Genomic DNA, 18,027 nt, shown 5'->3' with positions numbered 1-18,027 from the left:
ACATCAGGAATTACATCGGGAACATCGGGAATTACATCGGGAACATCGGGAATTACATCGGGAATTACATCGGAAACATCGGGAACATCGGGAAATACATCGGGAATTACATCGGAAACATCGGGAACATCGGGAAATACATCGGGAAAATCAAACAACTTGATATACCTCCTTTTCCTTCTTCTTCTCATCCCCACTGCTGCTGTTGGATTTCATAGACAAATAAAAAAATATCATAGAAAGAAGGATGAGAACCTTCTTACTCACGAAACCACCCACCTCATGTAAAGATGATCAGGTGAAAAATATGACTTTCATACCCACAAAAGAAACCCTTGCTAAGGGGAGAGCAACACTCAACTCAGGATGGAGACCCCCTATTACAAAAAAAGCTGATGAAAAACAAGAAAAGATATATGTGGAAATGATCCATCCCTTAGCAAAACTAAAACAGGAAACAGTTGTATATGCTGGAAATATATCAAGAGAGCTAGAAGATGGGAAATTGGTGGTAAATCATCCATAGCTGGACCACCCAAAGTTCGCTCAGGAACCGATCCCACATCATCCCTCGAAGTGAGCCAAGATGGGGTAAGTGAAAAAGCTCAAGTTGGCTCACTTCCGATTTTCTCGGAGACAGCAAGTTGACTCACTTTTCTGGAACGGGGTTGAGCCAACATGGGATCAGTGGTTGGAGTTGTAAAATTAGTACTTGGGGTTGTAATATTAGTACTTGGATCTCACACACACATTTCTTACCATAAAGAATAAGAAGTGTATTGAAGGGTTAGAACTATAGGGTAGGAGAGGGGGAACTGTATGGCAGACCTATCTCCTGGTAAGAGTCATTATCTTACAGAGTCATTATCTCACAGAGTCATTATCTCACACGTTCCCCTAGTAGTATAGGGGGAGGGGGAGACTTTGGAGGGAGGCCCGAAGGGCCGATCGAGAAAGTCGATTTTGGCTCACCTGGAAGGTGAGCCAGAACCCCCTCCCCCTATACTACTGATTGCAGATCAGACACTAAAATCGAATTCAACACTACATTATCCTCTCCATTCTATCTCCCTTCCCTGCCTGTTTTTTCTCCCCTCTCCTCTTCTAAGTTTCCTTGTGAGAAGGTACCATTGCCTGTTTGGTTGAGCGACTATAAATAAAGGCACATCAACAACATGCCTCACTTCTTAACCGCAGTGGGCAATTTTCTCCATTTCTGAGACGGCATTGCCTGTTAACTTCTCATAAAAAATTGAGAGGACGAATCGCTTGTATGAGCATTACTGAGTATGCATTATATTATTTTCACATTAATCAACTTTTCCAATCCTGCGTTCAGTGTATTTGGCGCTGAAAAAATTATGCTATGCATTGTTGGCGCTGAGATGAGCCATGCGACATTTCGCTGGCGCTCATGTGATTAAACCTATTATGTTGTGATCATAGCGTTTGCATCCTCTTCACCATTACAGGTTTGAATATTGGACCAATTACCATTCTCCAGACATACTGTTGTCCTATCAAATTTGAGTTCAGGGTCAGAATCGCATGTTGCTGTCCTTACACTGCCAACAGTGTTATTTCCTACAGAGACTCTCCCAATCGCAACCGTCGGGGAATTGCACTCCACAGGTCTTTTTTCCGTCGACTCGCTAGATTGAAAATGTTTCTGAACATTACTGGTCTAACAGTATAGAGTCGAAAATGACGAGGAGTAGCTCCCTAAGTACTGCGATGGCCGAGCGACGAGGATAACATAGCTGCCGCCAGATTCAATACGCCACAGAATGACAAGGTAAGTTGGATTTCGCTCTGGACTCACAAGCAGTCAGTTTAAAGATCGCTGGAAGGAATTCAGAAGACTAGGGTAGCACAAACCTTAGGCTGATTAAAAGACATTCGATGGAAGACCTAAACTGAAATTTACATGTAAAAAGACGTGTTCAAACCCGTTGCTAGATACGTCTTCTGTGAACATATGCAATGGAATGGATTCAATATGAATGTACTGTAATAGGGAAGCGAAAATGCATTGTAGGTACAAAAAAGAAATAGAGAAAATGCAACTAGAATAGCACTAGCATGGAAGCGAGAAGCATACCGGTGGCGCGTCTCACCGAGGGAACACATATGCACTTACAAGTAGAAAGACGCAGAATCGTTCGTAACTATCACAGGCAATGTGAGCGGGGAAGGCAGCAATGACAACATCAAACAAAAAGATACTATTATGAACAAATTGAAGTTGCACGTTGATGTCTGCAGCTTTCATAAAAAAATCATAGTTCGCATACAACATTATTTTTGTCCCCACGTAGATTCTGGCTGAACCTTAAAAATTAGATGATTGGAACAATTCACATTATTGTACTTAATACGTGTAAGAGTAGGTGTAAGAAGGCATCGACCTATGCGTTGATTTGTTCGTAAACTGACTCTGGATTTGAAATCATAACGTCTCCATAGGCTGTATTTGATGTCATGTTGATTATTTCTTTTGGTTCTGTAGTTGGGTGCTGCTTCTTGCCATTGTAAGCCATTGATCTACGGATACATAGCAGAACAATTATGAATGGAATGGCCATGGCGACAGACCCGATACCTAGTCCAACTGCGCCGGCTGCCAACATTGTACTTGGTTGATGCGCTTCGGCTATAGGCCCTGCAGTTGATGGTGCAGATGATGGTGCACTTGCGTATATTTCTGCAGAAATAACACGCAGAAGCACACAATAATTATACCAGCTGGGATATGTATCCATCTGCACTAAAAGAAAAAGGTTTCCATTTCCCTAATCAAGGCCTACAGTTAGCCCTTTCCCAGAAAAGCTACTTTTCGCAACCATGCCAAACAAGTGAAAGTTGCTGACCTATTATTAATTAGAAGCATGTCCGCGTTGTTGGCGGGGTGCCACTTTCGCTTATGCCATTCAGGATTGATTTCTGAAGAGTAAAACAATACAATGAAATGACGGAATTGATGTTGACAAAACCCCGTTAGCAACATTACCTATTGGCCTTATAGAAAACTTAATCGAAAGTATAAAAATAGAATATAAATACAACATGTCTGGCGGAATCACGTGAATGACGAGAATCTGTCTTGTTTGGTGAGGCGGGCTCCACGCCATGCCTGTAGGTCCGCTGCCGTTGTGCGGAATGCGTCAATATCCACCTGCTGGTGGAGGGTAAGTCCATGTCATGATGACAATTCCGCCTGCAAGACCGCTAACAAAGTTGAGCGAGGTTGACCTCTGAAATTTTCTGTCCTGTCTTTGGCCAGCGAAGATACATATCCACTGCTAGCTGTGGAGGAGCAATCGGGGCCAAACGAAAGATATGGCCAGCGAGACTGTAGCGCTGCCTTGTGATCATCTCACTAAGGGGGCAGCCCCGCAGCGCTTGTACAAAGTAGCATTGCTGATTCTCTTTGGATATCGCATGTAGATGAAGCTCCTTAGCTGGGTGCTGTTGAACGAATCCATTCGCATGAGCTCCGACGTCGGTAGCCGCCAAGTGATGCAGTTGTAGGTAAGAACAGGGATAACGTAGGCGTTGTGGAGCTTCTGCCAAAGACATTCACTGATCTGGAGTCTCCGGGTACAGATCCTAACTTAATTAAGGTAGCAGCCTGGTCCTAAATTTCATATGGCATTCAATTGACCGTGACTTTGGTGTCTCTCAATGGATTTGAGTGAAATTTGCACCACACACTCCTGCCACTGTGCTGGCCCGCTGGACATGATTTAAAAGTTCTTGCGTCTCACTGACAGGCTTTACAGGCCGGAAAAATTCTGGCATAGTGCCACAGTTGGCGAGCCACCCAGGAGCCAAACAAATGCATTTACAATTTTTTAATATTTTCTAGCCAATTCTGTCCGTGCGCAGGATCCAAACCTAAAAACCGTCCAGGAGCAGCCATGGGTGGTGGGATAGGGCCCTTCAACGTGGCCCTGGAATCTGTCAAAACAGCAGGAGTGGGTGTTCTGTTACAGACTCCCACAGACCCAAGTCAATTTTTTAATTTTTTTTAAGGTTCAGGGCGTGCTACGAGGTCGTACCTTTGATACAACAACCAGTGCTGGGACCTCAGTGGCGGGTTTAGGGGGGGGGGGGGGGCGCGGGGGCGCGCGCCCCCCCCCCCCTCAAAAAATTTCGACCTAGGTTTCGAAAAATAAAAGGCAGGGCGCCGGGTCTAGCTAGACTAGGCTTGGGGCGCGGGCGGCCTGAAACGATTGTCCAAAAGCGGTTGACGGTACGGTGCTCGAGCTGGTGTTGATTGTGCACGCTACAGACTAGTAGTAGTACAGTACAGTCTACAGAGTAGAGTCTACGTACAGTGAGCATGCACGGCTACACGGTGACCTGACTGTGTACTGTTGTACAGTGTGATCCCTGCTGGGACGCGCTCGACGCGTCTTCATGACTTCAACGGTACAAACATCGAGGAAAAGTCTTCGATCGAGTCAACCAAAACACAATTCGAATGCCGAGGGCTCAGGCGATCATCCTCGTTCGAATCGTGTTTTGGTTGACTCGAAGGCTTTTCTTCGATGTCTCAGGGACATACCAAAAGGCCAAGCTCTAGCCAGCAGAGCCTGGAATTTTTGTAAAGCGTTCCTGTCGCGGCGCAACTCCTGCTGCCGCTCCAACAGGAAACAGTGGGAGTGATGAAGTCGCTGTTATTCCAGTTGAACTTTCGGAGCTGACTGACAGTCACGCCCCGCTAGACGTACCTGTTGTCAGCGAGCAGCCAGAACATGAAGAACAGCGCACAGTCACAAGTACCGCTGCCTATGTAAAGGGTGCTTTGAAAGTGGTGAGAAATTGTTGGACTCGCATAAATAATTGCAGTTGATTCGCTCACATAAATTTTAAGTTTACAATGTACATTGTTGCTGCGTGTACAGAAATACTGCTCGTGGTGTGTGAGATGTACGGCTTGTTGTTGTTGTTGCTGTTGTTTATTTTACTTCACCAAATGAACAGGCAGAGATGCCTTCTCACCTGCCCATAGGACAGGTCACACAGAATGATGAAGGGATGATATGCAAGGGAAAACGAGAAATTAATGATAATAACTTATAAGACAGAAAGGACCAAAAGAAGAAAAGGAAAAATTTAGATGAAGACAATTTCATGGAGTCAGGAACACCTGGTTGATTATAATATGCATGCACAAATGATTGATAGATGAGAAGGTTGGAATTTATGGCAGATAATAAAAGTTTAACGAGGATATTCACAAAGTAAGTATATCAATGGCAGAAAGAGCTTTTCGGAAGGGACCAGGGAAAGTATCACTCTAAAATCAGAGGGGAGAGCGTTGCAGAGAATGCTTCCCCGAAACATCATGGTCGATCGTCCCGCAGGCCCACGAAGAAAGGGAACTTGAAGTTGAAGCAAGTTCGACACTTGTCCCCGTGTGGTGCGCTGATCCTCCGGAACAGTCTCTGGGGCCGTTCGGGTGAATAAGTTATTATTATATTATTAATTTACTTTTGAAGAAGGGGGCTACAGGAGGAGCTTCTTGACATCGGCTTTCAAAATGGCTGACCAGGGACAGTAGCATGATGTCATGTACCCCCACCCCATCCCGCCTTGATCCCGGCCGTAACCCCCCCCCCCCCCCTCAGCCAAATCTTGGACACGCCACTGGACCTCCACAACCCATTTCCACAGCGCTTCAAACCGAATCCAGGATACCCTCCCAAATCGGCAAGGACTGCCAATCACGTTCCACTACTGCATAGTACTGAATCCTACCTGACTTCTAGACACGACTCAAATTTGCCAAAGTTACTAAATCACCGTCAATTATAATAACCAAGCCACATATCTGCAACGTCACGAGGGTGCTGGCAAAAGTCCTGCTGCACGGCGGTGGGCTTCGGCCGCCGCCGTGCAGCCCAATACGTGGTTTTTTAACGTGGTTTTTGGACTTTTTTTTGGACTTGGAGCAAAATTCTGCACACTTTCGCGTGTTTCCATGATGCGACAAGTGGCGCACGGTCTGCTCACATTCAAATACAGAAATAATAATAATAATTTGATAACCGCAATCAGTAATACAAGCTGGATCGACATTTGTGTACACTTTATTCATGTAATGTAAAACTTGTTTGAATCCTCATTTTCTCTACACCGTTTCTTCCCATTTTCATCGTTTTATTGCACATTGTCTCCACAGTTTTATATTGCATGAATAAAGTGTACACAAATGTCGATCCGGCTTGTATTACTGATTGCGGTTATCAAATTGTTGTCTCCTCGCCGTTTGTTCAAATAATAATAATAATAATCATACCACTGAACGCGTACAAAGGCCAAAGAACAATGCATGAGAATACACGTAAATTAAGCCAAGTCCGCTTCTGTCTCCAGTCAAGTAAAACTCTCCATAAACAATGTCTGATCTCCATTTCGACTTGTCTGCAGGAAATGCTCGTGCTCCTTCTAGGTCTCTGGCATTCTTCAAAGGGATGCCAGCAAATGACAGCGTGCAACAAGAAAACCTTTCCTTTGCAAGGGCACGTTTTCGGCCATAACTCTTGAACGGCTGGTCAGATCGATACAATTTTTTCAGAGATGTTGCAGCTGTCATGCTCTTTCAACTGATCTAGCACTCGATACGAATTTCCAAATTCGATTTTTCAGGGATTTTACGACCAGGCTGCCACCCTAAGGAGTGAGTGGAAGGCGGCGGTGGCCAGTTGGCGTGTCCAAGCAGTATCTTCTGAAATTACATCCATATTAATTTTTTGGACTTTTTTGAACTTGGAGCAAAATTCTGCACACTTTCGCGTGTTTCCATGATGCGACAAGTTGCGCACGGTCTGCTCACATTCAAGTACAGTGCTGCCAGCAAATGACAGCGTGCAACAAGAAAATCTTTCCTTTGCAAGGGCACATTTTCGGCCATAACTCTTGAACGGCTGGTCAGATCGAGACAAACTGTTCAGAGATTTTGCAGCTGTTTATGCTCTTTCAACTGATGTAGCACTTGATACGAATTTCCAAATTCGATTTTTGAGGGATTTTACGACCAGGCTGCCACCTTAAGGAGTGATTGGAAGGCGGCGGTGGCCAGTTGGCGTCTCCGAGCAGCATCTTCTGAAATCACATCCATATTAATTTTTCAGAACAAGCTGAAAAGTATCTAACAACGCAATTCACAATGACGAGTTCTAGTGCATACATGACACCAAAACAACCTAAAAAGTGTCGAAATAAATTATATGTAGAAGAGAAAAGGACATATGGATACGAGTTAAGAGTAACTCTCCATCACTGTAACATGATACTTTATACAGTCAGAAAGTGCAATAACTAGGCACAAAACTGACAGAGTACTGAAACATTCGACGTCCTGACACCTAGCTTCAACACATCTCCGTAGCGCTAACCGACAGCCTTCCAACTTGGAAGGTTCAAGGTTATGGAAAGACCAAAGAGGGGAAGGCAAGCGCAACGAAAACGAGCAAAAGCTACAGTCCCAACGGAACAAAGAATGTCGATTGTTACTGGACGATGACGAGACCAGTACGATATTTGACAATACGGTCTAACTACAATTCGAAGCAGCAAAGCAGCACACCACCCAACTTGGGTGGGTCATAAATATCAAAGATAAGTAAAGAAAGGGAAGCTTTGCGAAAACGAATTGTACAAGCCGAAAGCCAAACTCCTACAGTACTCCTCATGCATGACATTGTGATGGACTAGTTGACTACAAAACAAGTTGTTTCACACGACGTACGTTTCGCCGTATGGTTCGTGACGGCTCATCAGGTGTGCAATATGAAACTCGGATGTTGAGCCATAAATAAATGTAGAAGAGAAAAGGACATATGGATACGAGTTAAGAGTAACTCTCCATCACTGTAACATGATACTTTATACAGTCAGAAAGTGCAATAACTAGGCACAAAACTGACAGAGTACTGAAACATTCGACGTCCTGACACCTAGCTTCAACACATCTCCGTAGCGCTAACCGACAGCCTTCCAACTTGGAAGGTTCAAGGTTATGGAAAGACCAAAGAGGGGAAGGCAAGCGCAACGAAAACGAGCAAAAGCTACAGTCCCAACGGAACAAAGAATGTCGATTGTTACTGGACGATGACGAGACCAGTACGATATTTGACAATACGGTCTAACTACAATTCGAAGCAGCAAAGCAGCACACCACCCAACTTGGGTGGGTCATAAATATCAAAGATAAGTAAAGAAAGGGAAGCTTTGCGAAAACGAATTGTACAAGCCGAAAGCCAAACTCCTACAGTACTCCTCATGCATGACATTGTGATGGACTAGTTGACTACAAAACAAGTTGTTTCACACGACGTACGTTTCGCCGTATGGTTCGTGACGGCTCATCAGGTGTGCAATATGAAACTCGGATGTTGAGCCATAAATAAATGTAGAAGAGAAAAGGACATATGGATACGAGTTAAGAGTAACTCTCCATCACTGTAACATGATACTTTATACAGTCAGAAAGTGCAATAACTAGGCACAAAACTGACAGAGTACTGAAACATTCGACGTCCTGACACCTAGCTTCAACACATCTCCGTAGCGCTAACCGACAGCCTTCCAACATTGAACCTTCCAAGTTGGAAGGCTGTCGGTTAGCGCTACGGAGATGTGTTGAAGCTAGGTGTCAGGACGTCGAATGTTTCAGTACTCTGTCAGTTTTGTGCCTAGTTATTGCACTTTCTGACTGTATAAAGTATCATGTTACAGTGATGGAGAGTTACTCTTAACTCGTATCCATATGTCCTTTTCTCTTCTACATTTATTTATGGCTCAACATCCGAGTTTCATATTGCACACCTGATGAGCCGTCACGAACCATACGGCGAAACGTACGTCGTGTGAAACAACTTGTTTTGTAGTCAACTAGTCCATCACAATGTCATGCATGAGGAGTACTGTAGGAGTTTGGCTTTCGGCTTGTACAATTCGTTTTCGCAAAGCTTCCCTTTCTTTACTTATCTTTGATATTTATGACCCACCCAAGTTGGGTGGTGTGCTGCTTTGCTGCTTCGAATTGTAGTTAGACCGTATTGTCAAATATCGTACTGGTCTCGTCATCGTCCAGTAACAATCGACATTCTTTGTTCCGTTGGGACTGTAGCTTTTGCTCGTTTTCGTTGCGCTTGCCTTCCCCTCTTTGGTCTTTCCATAACCTTGAACCTTCCAAGTTGGAAGGCTGTCGGTTAGCGCTACGGAGATGTGTTGAAGCTAGGTGTCAGGACGTCGAATGTTTCAGTACTCTGTCAGTTTTGTGCCTAGTTATTGCACTTTCTGACTGTATAAAGTATCATGTTACAGTGATGGAGAGTTACTCTTAACTCGTATCCATATGTCCTTTTCTCTTCTACATTTATTTATGGCTCAACATCCGAGTTTCATATTGCACACCTGATGAGCCGTCACGAACCATACGGCGAAACGTACGTCGTGTGAAACAACTTGTTTTGTAGTCAACTAGTCCATCACAATGTCATGCATGAGGAGTACTGTAGGAGTTTGGCTTTCGGCTTGTACAATTCGTTTTCGCAAAGCTTCCCTTTCTTTACTTATCTTTGATATTTATGACCCACCCAAGTTGGGTGGTGTGCTGCTTTGCTGCTTCGAATTGTAGTTAGACCGTATTGTCAAATATCGTACTGGTCTCGTCATCGTCCAGTAACAATCGACATTCTTTGTTCCGTTGGGACTGTAGCTTTTGCTCGTTTTCGTTGCGCTTGCCTTCCCCTCTTTGGTCTTTCCATAACCTTGAACCTTCCAAGTTGGAAGGCTGTCGGTTAGCGCTACGGAGATGTGTTGAAGCTAGGTGTCAGGACGTCGAATGTTTCAGTACTCTGTCAGTTTTGTGCCTAGTTATTGCACTTTCTGACTGTATAAAGTATCATGTTACAGTGATGGAGAGTTACTCTTAACTCGTATCCATATGTCCTTTTCTCTTCTACATTTATTTATGGCTCAACATCCGAGTTTCATATTGCACACCTGATGAGCCGTCACGAACCATACGGCGAAACGTACGTCGTGTGAAACAACTTGTTTTGTAGTCAACTAGTCCATCACAATGTCATGCATGAGGAGTACTGTAGGAGTTTGGCTTTCGGCTTGTACAATTCGTTTTCGCAAAGCTTCCCTTTCTTTACTTATCTTTGATATTTATGACCCACCCAAGTTGGGTGGTGTGCTGCTTTGCTGCTTCGAATTGTAGTTAGACCGTATTGTCAAATATCGTACTGGTCTCGTCATCGTCCAGTAACAATCGACATTCTTTGTTCCGTTGGGACTGTAGCTTTTGCTCGTTTTCGTTGCGCTTGCCTTCCCCTCTTTGGTCTTTCCATAACCTTGAACCTTCCAAGTTGGAAGGCTGTCGGTTAGCGCTACGGAGATGTGTTGAAGCTAGGTGTCAGGACATCGAATGTTTCAGTACTCTGTCAGTTTTGTGCCTAGTTATTGCACTTTCTGACTGTATAAAGTATCATGTTACAGTGATGGAGAGTTACTCTTAACTCGTATCCATATGTCCTTTTCTCTTCTACATTTATTTATGGCTCAACATCCGAGTTTCAAATAAATTATAATGTAGAATAATGTAGAATAGAAGAAAACGCAAGGGGACAACTCGGCAGGATTTTACAATGTGATGAGCAGTCGGAAAATGCGATAACAAGGAACAAAATAGACAAGATACTGAGACATTCAACGACCTGAGAACCCGAGAACTTGACATCTCGCTGCGTGCGAGCAGTCCACAGCCAGAAGTTGTCTCCCAGCGCCTCACTGCAGCAGTTCAGTACCTGGCCACTTGGTTGAAGAAACGTGGACTGATCCTTAACGAGACCAAGACGCAGATACTCGCCATACCACACCATAGAGCTGCAGCCCTCGACATCAATGTTGTATGCAATTCACAAGTCCTACCAGTAGTCACATCTGCCAAATACCTTGGCCTGCATTTTGACTCGGACATGAGTTGGACCACAATGGTGGACCATGTTGCTCGTCGTGTTGCCGGCAAAATTGCTGTCCTGTTGCGACATGCTTCCTCGCTGCCGTATCCATGCCGACTCACCTACTTCAGATCTATCGTTTTGCCTGAATTTTTGTATGCTTCTATTAGTTACTACCCGTATTTGACAGTTGCCCAGGAACAACGGCTACATAGGCTGTTCAAACGTGCCGCTCGGGCAGTCTGCAAGTCGCCACCGTGGACCAGTACTGCTCCCCTGCTAAATCGAATGCATGTATGTGATCTACAGGTTTCTGTGCACTTGAATATGTTGTGTTTCATCTGGCGATGTTTGCATGATGCATGTAGCACCCTGTTTGAGTCCTTTTTTGCTGTCGTGCCCTCAACTCGCACTCGGGGAGGCCAAAGCAACTTGCTTGTGGTCCCACCTGCTAGCACTGCTCGTTCTGCTAAGCGCCTAACGCACGCTGGAGCCATTATGTGGAATAGATTGCCACCAGCAGCAAAATCTCAAGCCTTGCAGTATATATTATCAGCGACATAGGTTTTCCAATGCTTACTGGATTGATATCTGTTCGTTGCAACCAACCTTCCGTCATTTTTTCCTTTCTCTTTTTCTCTTGTATCTCCTTTTTTTTTTTTTTTTTTTTTTCTCCACAATATCCTTTAACATGTTATTCACAGTGGGTCCAATGTTATTAGGCATTTTGCCTGTTTTGATTTCCACTATAAATAAAGTATACAACAACAACAAAACAGGAATATATTTGTATCGTCTTCACATAGGAGTACGTTCATTGCAATGAGCTCCTCACACTCTTACGTTGGCAGGTTGGTACTGGTTGTGACCATGATCCAGATGTGGTGCACACAGATGCACTTGTGCCTACTAGTGTAAATCCTGAGTCACAGGTGAAGTATGTTGCACCACCAACGACATTTGAGCTGCTGGCTATTGTACCATTGGTGGGAGAAGTAAGAGCTGGTGTACATGTGATTTCTAGTGGAAGCGGAAAAGGAAAAGAAATTACATCTGCAGACACAATGAAAATAGATTTTTGAGTTCCAAGTTCCAACTACACAACAACAAATGCCATGCAGGCCACATGTCCGGGTTTATGGCGAGTGCAGTCATCATGCAGACCGCATAGCATCCGGGTAACGATGATTGTACTTGAGCTATACTTCTTGAACAGTGCACATACTGTACGCACTGGATAGATCACACTGCAAACAGGCATACTCTAGAACGGAATATCGCATCGCCATGATCAATAGTTCATTAGGAGGGCCTTCCATTCATATTTTCGTCGTGGCGATAGCTCAACAGATGTTCGAGCGGCGATATATTGAAAACGCGACTTTGATCTGAACTTTTTTTTAGTTTCAACAATTTTTTCCGACTTTCAAGGCATTCGAAGGAATTCGAGGAGATTTCCCTATGACATGTCAAAGGCAACATGACGGATTAACACTGTGTTTGAATCGCTTGAATCTCACGCGTTCGGCGCAGCTTGAATCGTAGTTATACTTCAAGTATGAGCCTCAAACCGAAAAATTTGTCATGCGTGGTCTTGATGCCAAACCGGAGCAAGATCGGGACACTGTTGGGGGTGACCTTGGATTGCTGCATGATCTGAAAACACTTGGGAGATGACCAGCAAGAAAAGAGCTTTCCAAGAAACCTCAAATAATTGTGATAATCCGTTGAGAAACAATAATGTCACGACAATATTTATAAAAAGTGAAAAGGAGCTAGGAACTACAAGTTACACTGTAATGGCTACTGACACCACCCGTTACTAAACTCAGCCCATCCGACAACATTGCACGACACTGACCGACGGTACTGACGTTTGACAACTTACTGACTAACAGCTCTAGGATATCTTGGATGCGCACTCCAACAGCCTGCCAACTTGCAGGGTTCCAATTCATAGAAATTACAGAAGGACGGGAAGTGGAGCGCAACGAAGATAAGCATGAGCTGAATTTTTATAACTTAGATCCTTCCAAGTTGGAAGACTGTTGGAGTGCGCATCCAAGTTGTCCTAGAGCTGCTAGCCAGTTAGTTGTAGAACGTCAGTAGCGTCGGTCAGTGACGTAAAATGTTATCGCATGAGCTGATTGTTTAGTAACTGGTGGTGTTAGTGGATATTATAATGTAACCTGAAGTTCCTTGGTCTTTTAACCTTTTATAAATAATCATTGGCTCTCCGTCCGAGTTCAGTTTTGCACAACTGAGGAGCAGTCCTTATCTATATGGCGAAACGATCGTCGTGTGAAACTGCTACTTGTTACCGCTCCTTATTGTCCATTTAAAGTGTCATAGTCAAAGTACAGTAATGTTTTACTGAGAAGTTCGGTTTTGCATGGTTCTTGTTCGCATAGCTTCCCCTTTTCTTGATCTTTGCATCTTTTGAGCCACGCAAGTTGTGTGGAATGTTGCTTTGCGTCCTTGAATCGTGGTTTGACCGTATTGTCCGATGGTCTTAGCAGTATCATCCTCGACATGCATGAACATCCGCCAACGTCCTTCACAGCTGAGACTTTCAGCTCGTGCTTGGTTGCGCTCACCTTCCCCTCCTTATGTAATTCTATAACTTAGAAAATGCCCATTTGGAAGGCTGTTGGAGTGCACATCCAAGGTGTGCTAGAGCTGTTAGCCAGTTAGTTGTAGAACGTCAGTACCGTCGGTCAGTGTCGTGTAATGTTATCGCTTAAGCTGATTGTTGAGTAACCCGCCATATGCGTGTTAAAACAAAATGGCGTCACGATTTTTTTAAAGTGGTATAGTTGGTGGTACGAGTGTTCAAAACCATTTGAACTTCATACTGTTCATCTTCTTTTTGACATGCTCTCCTTCCATCGTCCTTAGCTTTTGTTTGTTGTGAGCTGTTTTGGCTTTCTCCTATACCTCTGGGGGATACCAAGTGATGTTTTTGAGAGGCTGGTGATGGCTGCGAGCGAGAGTTTGCCGATCTGCGTCGTCCTCGCTATAGCAATGAAAATACTAGTTACTGCGCACCTGGCAGATACCACAACACGTCGGAGCGTCCAGGAGCAAAGGAATCTTGGGTTTTCACTGGAATCTAGTTCGTCCAGCATCGTGTAGCCCACCGTCGGTGAATGGCCGTCCAGAAAGGTCAAACCTGGTCTTTTGCAGCATCTCGCAGTCCTGCGAGGCACACCGTGTACGCCTGCCATGTATTGTACAAATAAAACTCGTGCAGTAGTGGACTCTACAGTGGTGAGTCTCAGCCTGTATGCTGCAAAAGACACATGAAATGTGACTGGTGTCTGTACATTGGACGCCAACACCCCAGCCTTCTCCTACAGGATCTGTTTGACATTGACATTATGGAGTGGGTCGACATTGACCTTGTTTGGCAGCTATGGTAATAGTGTCTGCCTGGTTGGATGTAGCAGGTTGGCGTTTGCTCGTCGTCCAACCAGGAATTTTCTTGTAACTCACGGCGGAGTACGCGCAGGGTTTGTGATCCTCCCTGTTCACTTCAATATTATACAAACACAACGTTCCCTTTGTCACTCGTCTTATACCGAGTACTGAATTTGCTGACGATATTGCCCCACACTTGTCACAACCTACCGCCCCTTCTGACGGTGGCGACTGGTTTGTCAATGGCGGTGACCAGGCTGACTGACTAGCTTGAAGACAGCGGCCTCGTTGTCAACCCAGCCTAAATACAGATTTTATCGATCCAGCCTCAGCGCCATATTGACGATGCCCTTGTGACTGTGTGTCATGGATTGCATTGCCATCGCGGTCATTGCTGTTCACCTTGGTGCAGCCCTCAACAACTGGCTCAGCCCATGGGAGTCTAACGTGGACAAAGTTGTTGCCAAAATAGCTCAGAAGATTGGTGCATCGTGGTGTAGGTGAGCACATAACTAGGACTTCCCAGCGACTATTTGTCCAGGCTGCGAAACACCGTGACATGCTGTACTGCACATTCTTTTCAGCACTGCAAGGCCGGCAGCTGGACCGACTGAAGGGGCCGCACACATGCAGGCCGTCTGTTGCCAGTGCAGCATTCTGGAACGTTCTTTCCTTCTGAGATCGGTGGAATAACTTTCTTTGCTTCGAAGCAAGTTGCTTACCTTTCTGTTGTGCTCCTAGTGTCCATACAACAATAATCTACTGCAATGTTTCATTTTCCTTTCCATTCCTCAATCAATGAATACTACAATGTCGATTCTCTTTCTGCATAGTGTGTGCCCGCGCGCACGTGTGTGTGTATACCTAACTCGCCACTCGAAGTTCTGTTCCCCATGACTGAAACACTGCCTGTCCTTTCAGGACCTGCCATCATCTGCGGATGGGCATTATTGTATTGTGTGTGTGTGTGTTTAATTCAGAATCTGATCCGCTATCGTTGCTATAAGAGAAAATCTGTGGGTTCACATCCAGTGCATTTGTAGATTTCGGTGGTGCTCTCGCCACGGGCGCATACATGGGACATTGTGTGTGTGTGTGTGTGTGTGTGTGTGTGTGTGTGTGTGTGTGTGTGTGTGTGTGTGTGTGTGTGTGTGTGTGTGTGTGTGTGTGTGTGTGTGTGTGTGTGTGTGTGTGTGTGTGTGTGTGTGTGGTGTGCGTCTGTGTGTATGGGGATATTGTCTGTATCGGTTTTGGTACTAATGTTCAGGTCTGTGCTTGCATGTGTGAACAAGAAATTGTTCGGTTCTGTGCATGCTATTGCCATGTTGTATAATATTATTATTGTATGTAATAGTGTAAGGATGGAACTTGCCTCTCGCGTGTTTGGCCAGCTGTACGCCCTATGGCTGCGTAGAGATAAAGTAGCGGAGAAGACACGCTTACGCCTGTACAACGCTATCGTACTGCCGACATTCCTGTACAATTGCGAGACCTTGGGATTATCGTCAACAGCAATGGCCAAGGCAGACGCATTCCACCGGCGTCAAATGCGATCACTCCTTGGAATACGATACCCAGACACAATTTCAAACGACGACCTATACCGCAGAACCAAGAGCAACCCTATATCAGACACAGTTGCATGTAGGCGACTACGAATGACCGGTCATGTGCTACGGATGGACACGGACACGCCACCGCAAGTAGCCATGAGCGGCTATTTTGACAAGGGCAACAAAGCACCTCGTGGACGGCCAAGGTTGACACTGGCCACAAGTCTGGTCGCTCAGCTGAATAAGCTGGGTGTGCCAATGAAGACCATGGAAGACCTTTCCAGGTGCCGACAACAAGCAGCAGACAAGACAGACTGGAGGAAACTGTTCAGCTCGACACCCGGGGAGAAATCGGTATCAGCAGCTACTACACCTAGCTGATGATGCTCACAAGACAGAAGCGGAAAAAACACTGAATTTCTTTATTTAGTGCTCTACTACGCGAAATGTGCTATTATTATTATTATTATGGAGTTGGCTTTATTTCACTCACGTTGTCATGACATGAGGTAAGAACCCCATCACCGGGCCAAAAGAGACCAAGGGTAATGAGAGAAAAAATATATAAATGGCCAACGCATTTGAGACCGAAGCAAAAAGGATTGTAAAAACCAAAGCAAAAATATTGAAAGCCGACGCAGAAACTGAGAGACGGACAGAAATAAGCAGAACGATGGAGGAGGCCAGGACATATTCGAATACAAAAAGAGTAATCACAAAAATGGACTACCAGTACAGGAATAGACCTCTAGAAATAGAGGAAGAGATGAATGCCGGACATACTCAAATGGCAAGAGAAAAATCAGGCTGTGAGGACCGTCATACTGCACATTCATGGATGTCAAAGCAAATGCAGTATTGGAGGTTTATACGGACTAGCTCTACCCGTAACATGAGGAGCCTAATGCCGAATGCCAAGAACCGACTTGACGATGTTCAGCGTGCCCAGGATAGCACATTGCTGAGCCCTTTCAATGCACAGAGTGCCTGACAATGCCAACACAAAGTGTGAGAGGGACACACCAGTCAGTCAACCAAGCGCCCCAACAACCAGGGGCACAACGCGGACATCATCCACATGCCAGATGCGCCGCAGCTCTTGGCAAAGGGGAGCGTACTTTGTTATTTTTTCGGCGATTTTTGTGGGCACATTCTGGTCCAATGGAACACTAACTTCCATCAGCAGCACCTGTGTGCTGGACCGCAACACCAGGTCTGGACGGTTGTGGCGCACTTGCGTATCCGTTGGGATATTGAACTCCCACAGGAGCTTCATGTCAGGATTTTCCGTGACAGGCACAAGATGATGCTTCAGCGGGTTGCTTCCCGGCCGACCCAGACCATGCCGCTTGCATAGTGCCCAATGCACCAACTTGACGAGCGTGTCATGCCGTTCGATATACAGTGTTTTGGCTAGAGTTGGGCAACAGGCCACAATGTGATCAACTGTTTCTCCGCGAGTGCCGCAAACTCGACAAATGTCCACAACGTCTCCCCGTCCAATGACCGTGACCTGATAGTGCCTGGTCGCAATGGCCTGATCCTGTACAGCCAGCAAGAGTCCCTCTGTCGCAGGCCTGATTGTTGGCGATTTCAGCCAGCGAAAACTCAAGCCCAGGTCCAAGCCAGCATCAGAAGCTCGTCTCCAGAACTGGCCATGGAGAGGCTTACCTTGGATAACGGCCAGGCACCGGAAAGCAACGGCCTTCTTGACAATTACTTTTGTGGCAGTCTCCAAGTCGGGTAGGTCAAGTTCACCCAGAAGTCTGGAGGCTTGACGTGTAACTGATTTTGACGGTGCTACATCATTGTCGTGATGGCGCTTAGCAGCAGCCAACAGTGGCATGTCTGGGTGGGCTTGTAGGTACCGCGCCACCCGGACACGGGTTCTATCCAGGAGATCCCGGAATGATAGAATTCCTCGACCACCCATGTCACGAGGCAGGTGGACCCTGGCGGCAGAGTCCTTGGAGTGGCGGGCGTGTTATTATTATTATTATTATTATTATTATTATTAGAAAGGGTTTGCTCCCCACACCGGAGCTCGCGCTATCCGCCGACGTTACTTGACA

The 18,027-nt window shown here is 45.4% G+C and overlaps 1 protein-coding gene across 1 annotated transcript in view; it reads right to left on the bottom strand.

Moving 5' to 3' along the window:
- Window positions 1-1,709: 1,709 nt before the first annotated feature.
- Window positions 1,710-18,027, bottom strand: part of LOC135826236 (E-selectin-like) — a 33,589-nt gene continuing 17,271 nt past the window's right edge. The window contains exons 5-6 of the mRNA XM_065338866.1: window positions 11,826-12,002; window positions 1,710-2,704 (exon numbers count right to left, since the gene is read on the bottom strand). Coding sequence (XP_065194938.1) covers window positions 2,409-2,704; window positions 11,826-12,002 — 473 coding nt within the window. The 3' untranslated portion in view covers window positions 1,710-2,408. The remainder of the gene's footprint in view (window positions 2,705-11,825; window positions 12,003-18,027) is intronic.

Source organism: Sycon ciliatum, chromosome 10 (assembly GCF_964019385.1).
Source record: "Sycon ciliatum chromosome 10, ocSycCili1.1, whole genome shotgun sequence".
NCBI lineage: Eukaryota > Metazoa > Porifera > Calcarea > Leucosolenida > Sycettidae > Sycon > Sycon ciliatum.
Note: the sequence above shows the minus strand (reverse complement) of the source record. Positions and strands in the feature narration are given on the sequence as shown.